Raw genomic sequence first — 9,953 nt, forward strand, 5'->3', positions numbered from 1 at the left:
CCACCCAGTCTAAACTGATGGAGAGAGTAATAGTATATTGAGGCACATAGCTGGAAGGTGAGATCAGTTTTACATTTTAATTAGCTAAAGGCATGTGTGCTCGTCACTGGTGTCTATGCCAAGGTGCTGCTATATTTTTTCATTAAGCAGATGTCATAAAGTTGTTGGGTTTTTTTAATTTATTTTTAATTTGTGTGGCAAGGATAGCATCTGATATTTATATCAGATTTACTCTGCTGTTATTTTGACAACACGCTGTCAGTTTTAGACAAATGCAAGGCAACCTATGCTAGCCAAACTCTTTAATCTGTTACAGATATTTCAGTCCACATATTAGAGGATATATTTCAGTTATAAGACAGCATCAGTACTCTGCAATGTGACCTACCTGCTTACTGTTCAATAAGTGCCCTTTATGTTACTCAGAACCAGTCTAGTTTGAATAGAGTCTTGCTCTTTGTGCCACAATACCACTAACAGACTTCATCTAAAGCCCCTCATAGTAAAAGATATTAGTGATACAATGACTTCACCTATAGAAATATCTTCATGAAGTAGTCAAAAACACCCTGGATTTTTTATCTTTTTTTGCAGTAAAGGAAATATATTCTGGGGTTGCTTTTTCTTTCTTTCATCATGCTTCATTATTTCTGCATGAAGGCTGTCAGCACCTGATTTCTATCCCAGCTCTGAGAGTGCTCTTAGGTGTTGGTCATTGTGTTCAGGTATCAGAAAAGATGATAAACAAGTTTGTGGTTAACCATATGACCAAATGTACTGTTTTAGCAGCAGCAACACATCAAGACTAGAACTTATATGGAACAATTTGGCTGACAAATAAAACATTGGCTATATAGTGGTTACCTGGTTTTCATGACATTAAAACACACTCTACTATTTCTACTGGTCTTCTAAAATCACATGTTATTTCATAAACACGAATGTTATCATGTAGTTAAATGATATTTGCAATACTTACAACAACTCTGGTATACACCTCTTCTGCAAAATCACTGTCTTTGTATTTGGCTTCTGTTGGGAATGTATAGGTAGTTAGCCACTGCAAAAGAGGTAGATCTACTCTGGTACCAGCAAATGAATACTGAGGAGCATGAATGTGTGTATCAACCATTCCTGGCATGAAGAATTCACTAAGGGAGTGGGAGGGGGAAAAAAGGAAAATTATAAGAATAAAAACAGTCACAAAATATTCAGCAGTAAGTAGCTTTGTATATTTGTGCAAGATTCACCGGAATAAATAGCAAGTACAGATTAACCTTCCTCCTTCAGCATCAGTTTGTCAACTCCGATTGTGCCTATAACCATATTCCTTTTATATAAAGCAGCTGAATGGTAAATTTTACCTAGATTTCTATGTAGCTGACAGAAATGCAGTTTAAAAGCAAGATTAATCTATTTATCTTTAATATGTAACCAGACTAAATACCAACAAATAAAGTCAAACTAACTCCATAATAACTAAAATTACTCCACCACAGAGTCCATCTGAAAAAGAGAGGAACCAGGCAGAGTCTTGCTTCCAGACCATTGTATTTACAGGATTGTAACTTTCTATATCCCACATTTTCTCCTGTTCTGTTCAGGAACTCCATACAATATAAAACTACTCTCACTCCTTTGCCTTTCTCCCTGAGTACTGGATGAAAAGGGAATTTGTATTTCTGTAGTTCCCCTTCTTCCCATTTTCCTGCATGTTAGACACTCTGACAGATCCTTCTCAATCTGATCCATATTTCCATCACCTTCCATTTTCCTCAAGCTGTTTCAAGTGAAGAAAACATCTGATGACTCATATTCTGCACAATTAGCTTCCAACAAATCACAGAGATTTTTTTAAAGCTGAACACTGAAACAATGCTGCAGCTTGAGACTGTGAGACAGGAGTTGTTTACTGCTGTGCTACTACATGGAGAGCAACAGTAGGTGCAATCCAAAACTGTTTTACTTCACCAGAAAGTGGTTACTAGCCAAGGAAAGGAAAAAGAAAGAAACACTCTGGCTGCAGCACATTTATAAATCTAAGACTGTGTTTTGAAGATTTGAATCTCATAATTTTGTTAGGTTTTTCTATCAGGGAGTGTATCTGTCCTGGTTTGAGCCAGAATGGAAGGAATTCTGTTCAGTGATTTTACGCTTTTCAGCTCAGTCTCTTCAAAGTGACTGCACTTTCTGAACTTAACAAATTTTCACAGACAGTGTCTGCTTCTGGTAATGGTAAAGCCTGATGTTTCTAATTAGTACCAAGGTTTGGTGGTATGCAGACCAAGCTGACTTCTAAATCTTAAGTACTACATTGAGCATGCAGAGTAAAAGATTGCACCTGCAGAGAGGACAGGACAGGTGACCTTAAACTGACCAACAAGGTAATCCATTCTATGTACATCATATTCAGTATAAAGCTGAGGGATGACAATGGTGGAGCTCTCTTGCTCAATGGCCAGCCTTCAAGCAGGACTCTGTACACCCTGCCTTCAAATCCAGTCTGTAGGTTCTCGAATCCAGTTACAGAATCCATCTCCCTGAATTTGGTTTCCACCTGCCACTGAACACAGTATAGGGCATCTCCAACACCTATCCCACAGCATCAGTGTTGATGTAATTGTTACCAGGAGAGTTGGATTCAGTATAGGTTTTGTATATATTTCAGATTATTGTTATTATTTTAATTATAGTTATACTTCTACTTTGTCTCTTCTCCTTATTCCCTTTCTCTTCCCTTTGAGAAGGGAGAGGGATCGATAGAGTGCATCTGTCACTCATTTAGTGTCCGGCACAGCCTCTTACATTTGCAACATTGATATTACTTACAGTTACTAAGGTTAGAGTTAGGCACAGCAAAATGGATACACAATGCAATCTCACAACAAAGAAACAAACCCCACCAACCAGAACAAACCAACCAGTTACTTCTGTAAGCTCGAAGGAGGTCACATACAGAAACAAATACTGTGCAGTGTATACCAGTGACCACAACTCAGCCATAGCTGCAGCCCCAAAGGAAAGGAAAGAGCACACAGACCATCCACCCTACAAGTCCTGTCCAGGACACAGGTAGCTCTTGGATTACGAGCTCTCACTGAGCTCAAAGGGAGTTCAACATATGAGAGACTGGGTTTAATGTACTCCCTGCCACAAGGTATTCACAGAGACTTGCATTACTTAACTCAGAGAATAAACTGCATTTATTGAAATCAATCCAAGCAAAACACGTACTGGTTACTCAGTTCTCTTATGTCAGATGTTTTGAAACCCCATTTCTTAGATAGTTCCTCTTGTTGATCAGTTTGTTCCAAAAACACAATCTAAAGGAAAGAAAAAAAAGTTAGGCACTTTAAACATGTATTCCTTCACATGAAGGCAAGCTGAGTCATACCTTAAAGCAGATTTTACTCATATACTAGAAAGGCAACAGATTTGCCTTAAATATTTGTTCTTCCTGACTACGAAGTATGACTTTGAAAGACGTACTTGGAATCCAATTAATAACCACACCCACTTTGCAACTTGTAAGAAAACAACTTGTTCTCAAGTAATACACAAGTAGAACCTCGCAGATATGAGAATCCACCGACATTCCTGACAGACTGCATGCCCCCTGGCAGTACAGTTGTTCATTGTGGAGGTGTGCAACAGGCTTACAGGAATGCAATTACAGTATTCAAAACAAAAGGGGACATATTTATTGCTTTGGCTAGGACTGACTGGCACCAAGATAAGTATTTTCTAATCCTCTGCTTGTGTCATTAATGTTGGGGGCTTTTTTTAAGTGCCTGATAAAATACATTGAGGGAGAAAATGCAGATTATCTTTTCATTTTCCAAAAGAGACTGAAAGCATGCCGAGGATCTTTGTTTATTCCAAATACTTCAAATTAGCTACAATCTGGAGACTTACTCAGTCCTGTTTAACTCTTAAGAAGACACTGACTCTACCCCTCCTGAATTCCTTTGACAAGCCAGAGTTTTATCACCTTTTTTTATTTTTAAATTCCGTATTTTATTCTACAGTTTTGCTCCTGGTGGATAAATTCTCTTAATTTTCTGATCCGACAATTTCAGGCCCAGTAACTCAGCAAGAAATAGCGTGGAGAATCAGCAACTGAGATGCCTGACACAGGTCCCAGATGGTATCCAGGTTTCTGCAACACATGACAGAGTAGAGGACACTGCTGCCTCCTTAGGCCAAGGACTGTCTATCTTGGGCTTTCAGGAGTTCAGGACTCCTTTACGAGCCACTGTTGCTGTCAAAAGCCAGGTCATGGTCTTCTAATTTCCTTGGTATAAGAGCTCATTCCTCTAAGTTCAAGGAAATAATTTTACTGCTCTCAGCATCCTTCTACTTATGTGAAGATTCCCACATTGAGGGCCTGTATTCACCCTCAAGACAGCTGTTTCTAGAGGAGAAATTTTAAATTATATAAAGGCAGGATCAGACTTGAAAAAAGCAATAGGAGGTAAGTTATAGGGAAGACCAGGAGGACCAAAAGAGCACTGTATAGCAATTATCTACACACCCTTTTTTGTTTTTCGTGTGTATGACACTACCTTTGGCATTTTCTAGTTTTCATACAGAGAAAAATAAGCAAAGGCAGCTAAACTGTAGACAAGAAGTTTTTGGCTGCCTATCCTTTCAAATGTAGACATGGTTTATGTGATCTACCTTGTCTAGAGAGTAGATGTTTAAAAATTAGAGTCAGGGAAAAGCCTATTAAAATTATCCCATATAAATAAAAAACAAACTAGCAAAAACTGCAAGAATATTCAAGTCTAGTAATACTTCACATGAAGAAGTGTCTCTCTCTTTTTAAAGAGAAATATAGCCAGCCTAATTAACTATATATCTGCAGAGGACATAGAACACAAAACTACTGAAAGTTCTCATGAACGATAAACAAAATGTCTCTCAAATGCTTAAGTCAAAATGGATGCAGAATGAGTAATGTTAGAACTGCTAGGGAAAAAAAAAAAAAAAAAAAAAAAAAAAAAAAGAGACAGGGAGACACACACACACAGAGAGAGAGAGAGAGAGAGAGAGAGAAACATCATGTAATACCAGATGGTAAATTCTGGAAACAGGCGTTGCCATGGAAAAGAAGTGGCTATTATATACTCTTAGGGTACAGACAAATAAAACACTTCTAACACAGAAGAATTAAGAAAGTAAGTTTCAGGAACTTGGAGACAGGAAATCAACCCTTAGATAAATCTGGTCTATTATTGTCAAATGCAGCTGTAGATGAATCAAGAAGACACCTATACCCTTTTCAAACAGAATTCTCAACAGAACTCCTTGGTCATCCAAGAGGTGTACCCCATTGCTTTAGGATATATTTGCTTTGTCCATCTTTCTAATGCTGAATGCTTTAAGGTCTTTATGATGTCAGGGTCGAACATTTGCTTGAGTATTTGCTTGGACATTCAAAGTAACCAATCTGGTGTACTATTTGGGTCTTCACACCTGCCAGCAGGTGTTTTCCTTGCTAAAGCTTCCTTTTCATCTACAGGCAAAGAACATTCCGTCGGTGGTCTTTACCAGACAAGTACTGCAGAGTTCAGTGGGGCTCTGGGGAGGGGTTTTACAAAGCTGACTGCATGCTCATCCTATCCATCGGAGAACAGAACCTAGGTATTCACAAAAGCTGATCTGTTCACCTTGTCAGACACCAAGAAAGATTCTTCCATTACGGAGTCATCAATATTAGGCAAGAGAAACACACTTATTTACCCAAACTTAATTCTTTAGGAGTAATACTGAAACAGCTCTGGTATAAATTTGGACAATTAAGGTGAGCAGTTTTCTAATGTCCATGTCCTTCTTGAAAAGTCAAGTCTTCCATGACTCCAGTGGAAGTTCTGCAGGAAGTTAAATTGCAAGCAATAAGCTAAAGGGTACCAAAAATCACTGCATCAAACCCTAGAATATAAAAATGTTAGGAATTTGTATCAAAAAGAGAAGAAAATAAAAGTCCTTTTTACCATATTCTGGTGGATTTTTTATGTTTTGACTACAGTATTATACTGGCAAATACATTTTTTTTAAAAACAAACGAGTTGGTGGGGTTGTGCCAGTAAGTGCAAGGAAAACAATATCCAGTGAATCGTTGCCACCAGCAGGAGAGTGACTGAAAGCACACATCCCGACAAAGAGTTTACTAAGATACCTCTTTTTTTCAATGAAGACCTTGATTTCCTAATGATGCTGATGATCCAGAATCTGCCACCAGAGAAGCAGGCCCTCGTGGACCTATAGCAACAGAGGAAATGAACACTGCAAGCAGTTCAGAGTGTGCTTTGCAGGTTTCAAATGCTACTGAAGCTTGCTAGATTGAAGCCTGTTACCCAGCAGCAAGAAAGATAATTACATTTTGTAATTATTATGTATAGGGTATCTATGTATGTTATTGAGGCTATAAAAAAATTGCCAGTCTACCTACATGACATGCACTGTAAAACAGAGTTTCAGCTATTATATTCAGGGAATGATTCAGCTTCCTTGCCAGAACTGATCCTGCACTACTGTTAAGTGCCATGTTTGTTTTGAGCTTGACTTGTACAGCTAACGTGTCCAACGCCATCACCTTCTTATGGATATATGCCATGCTTTCTCTTGCGACACGAGATAAAGATGCCGCACTCGGAAGACTGTGCTTCAGTACACGGAGAACACTGCAATTACTCACAATCATTATTTTGATACTTAAGAGAATTAAAACCCGGCTTGTGAAACTGAAATGAAACTGAAAGCAAGACTAGTCCAAGAGCGCTGTTTGGAAATATGAAACACACTTCAAGCACAGACTGAGGGTCCCTGTCCACTCGTGCCGAGGATTATCTCCAGTGCCATCCCACCTATCGCCAGCATCCTGCGAGCATGAAATCCCTTTCTCCGCGGCTACCTCCTCTTGTCGACAGACACCGAGTACTTCGAGTGAGAAAATTTTCCGCTTTCTTCCTTGGAGACTCCCAGGGATGGCTCTGCCCCTCGCCACCCCCGGTCGGAGCTAGGAACCAAAGTGGGTAGTTTTCGCCCTAAGCAAGCGAACGGGACACCTGGAGACCACCGCGCCGGTGGCAAGAGCGGAGTGGCTCGGGACAGTAGCTCGGGCACTCCCCCGCGCCTTCCCCACACATCTCCCCAGCCTCCCCTACAAATGACCCTTCCCTCGCCCCCGACGCTCACCACCCCGCTGTCGTCCACCCCCAGCAGGTGTCCGTGGAGGACCTCCATGGGCGAGGAGAGACTGGAATGTACGAAGGTCCCCCTGAAGACGTGGGCGAGCGGCGGGCGCTGCGGGGAGCCCATGGCGGCGGCAGGAGGGCTGGCGGCCGCCAACGGTGCTCGCTCTGCCGCGACGGAGGCGGCTAAGCGCTGTCACCCTACGAGCTGCCGCCCCTCGGTGTCTCCCCGTGCCGGAGGCGGCTTCCTGGAGCTGTCACCATTTCTCCACCCCCTGGTGACTTTCTCTTCGAGGAGTGGTTTCTACCATGGCCGGGGCCACCCCTTTCCCCGACGCCACTGTGTGTAGTAGGTGTCCACGACGGCCCGGGCGTGAGTGTGGTTCGCGAGGTGCCCCTGTGTCCGAAACCCTCAGCCTCCCCTGCAGCCTGAACCGTCCCTACCCGCGCAGGCATGGGTCCTCCGCTGTCAGAGAGGCGTAAAAGCCTGCACCTAAGGGTTTTGAGGACCCAGTTAACTGTCTGGGAAGCGATGAGTGATCTGGCATTACTTGGCCAAGATCTGAAATTACTTGGCCAGGATCTGGCAAATAGCTTTCGCAACCAGCTTGCAGGTTGTAACGACTTCTGAAGTTTAATTTGTAGGTCGAGTTTGTGAGTATTGCGTCTGGAGCAGCAGGAAACTGACTAGACGTTTTCAGAAGAACAGACCTGATTTTTAAATATTAGAAGCTTTAATTTTGAGATGGCAGTTGCTCTTTCGTTCCCCCTCTTCTGTGGTACTCATTGCGCCAAGATGAATCGTTTGTACTGTCTCCTTAATTCTCAGCCTGTGTACTGCAAGTTAACAGCCTATGGGAAGAGAAAACAGATGCCAGCCAAGACAGTAGATATACCAGAAGAAAGCAGCCAAATTCCTCATTCAGTGCAGATGTAAAAAGTGAAAACAGTCTCAGAAAATGAAAGGTAGAGAAAAATTAATGTTGCTGACCCAGACAACTGCACTTCCAGTACTATATTCTCCTCCAATAACCTAAGTCAAACTGCATCATGAACACATACTAAGAGAATTACTAGTGAGAATACTGGGATAGGGCTTCATGTGGCCAGAATGATGTCCATCAAGGATAACACCATGAGTGTCTCCTGAATTTCCAACTGAAGACACCTTTCTCTATCAAGTTGCCACAGGATGAATGAACTTGGCACCAAGGGCATCGACACAATCATTCTTTAAGCTGGATTGCAAAGTTTATCTTTAAAAGACCTTTGTACTTCACACTGTGCTGATACTATACAAATGCATAGCAGATTATTTTACCAGCAAGCACTCCAGATGGGTGTTGAGGGGAAAGCACAGAATTAGTTTAATTTTAGTTTGATATGGGCGGTCATCAGCCTTTATCTTGCCTGTTTTGCTTAAGAATGCTTCAGCTTCCTTTGAAGAAGTTTTAAAAGCAGTAGACTTACTGCTGCCAACTGTACTATCTTAACTGGACTTTGCTCTTAGCTTAGGTCATAGTGTCCAAAATAAAATCAATGTGTGACAGTAACTTTTAAATGCTGATATTTGCAGTTTCTTGTGAGAGGTTTTTGTAGTTTAAGAAAACATTAAATGAGATAAAATGGCTCTTTTTAAGACACTTTGAAGGTTTTTATTGTATTTCTAACCTCTTTGACATGAGAGGCTAACCAAAAAAAAAAAAAAACGTAAACTGGTCTTGCAAGTTACTGAAGTTTGGAGAAGAAATTGGCATGAAAATCTTTCATGCAATTCAGTTTGTTTATAACTTCCAACTTCTTGAACTGGAGTACTTAAATTATTTTAAAATAGTGTTGAAAGTCTTTTAGATTAGTACTTGCAAGCGTCCTCTTGCAAGAGCGTTTCTCAGGTTGATACTGACTGCTGTGCTTACTAGGGCTGCAGTTGAAATGAGCTGTATTCCAGGCTGTGACCTCAGCTCAGGAAATCTCTTTTTTGCTGTATGAAGGTTAAGGAAAGAGGGTGTAGAATTGAGAATCAGCGTGAGCAGAGACCAAGCCCCGCAGAGGTAAGCTCACTTCCTCCTTCTGTGAACAGAGGAGTGAAAACTAACTTCCTCCAGTAATAGCTACAGCTCTTGTCCTCTTGGCAAAATCTACCTGAATTTTCCATTGTATGTTTCCTTCACCAGTATGCTGGCCTAGGTATCTGTGGCTTCATTTAAATCAGGCTACACACAGCTTTTGACCTCAAATTCTGAGCTTTTGTACTGGCTGCTACCCAGACAGATGAACGCTGCTGCCCCAAATAATACTTAGCAGAGCTGAACAGTGGTTTCTCAGAAATCCTTTGGTTGCATTTTGCAGGGATGTGGGCATCTACATCTGCAACCCTGGTTATCAATTAAACATCTCAGGGATTTTCTCCAGTTACCTTACTATAAGAGATAATAATTAATCCAGACAGTATACTTCACAAGAAAACCAAAACCACTGAGTTTCTCCCTTTAGCACATTTAGGAAGCAATGTCAGTAACAAACAGCCTTAATGCTAAAGAACATAAGTAAAATAAATTGCCGTAAATGAGTTTCAAACACCCTGAGGTTGTATCATTTCCCTGTTAAAAGAACTAGACTACATTTCTGTTTTTTCCACTTGTCCTATAGAAAAACATGGAAGAGCATAGGAGACCCAGAAGAGGGCTTTGATTGACACCCATTCCCTCCTCCCAGATTTTTTTTATTATTTACAATGGTTGCACATACATGACAAGG

The 9,953-nt window shown here is 41.0% G+C and overlaps 1 protein-coding gene across 2 annotated transcripts in view; it reads right to left on the minus strand.

The window, feature by feature from the left end:
* GDA (guanine deaminase) overlaps positions 1-7,447 on the minus strand; it is a 46,591-nt gene extending 39,144 nt beyond the window's left edge. For both annotated transcript variants that reach the window (XM_064176474.1, XM_064176473.1), the window contains exons 1-3: positions 7,201-7,447; positions 3,235-3,323; positions 980-1,151 (exon numbers count right to left, since the gene is read on the minus strand). In XM_064176474.1, the coding sequence (XP_064032544.1) occupies positions 980-1,151; positions 3,235-3,323; positions 7,201-7,323 (384 nt within the window). In that variant the 5' untranslated portion in view covers positions 7,324-7,447. The remainder of the gene's footprint in view (positions 1-979; positions 1,152-3,234; positions 3,324-7,200) is intronic.
* Positions 7,448-9,953: the final 2,506 nt, after the last annotated feature.

This window comes from Pogoniulus pusillus, chromosome Z (assembly GCF_015220805.1).
Source record: "Pogoniulus pusillus isolate bPogPus1 chromosome Z, bPogPus1.pri, whole genome shotgun sequence".
NCBI classification, from domain to species: Eukaryota; Metazoa; Chordata; class Aves; order Piciformes; family Lybiidae; genus Pogoniulus; species Pogoniulus pusillus.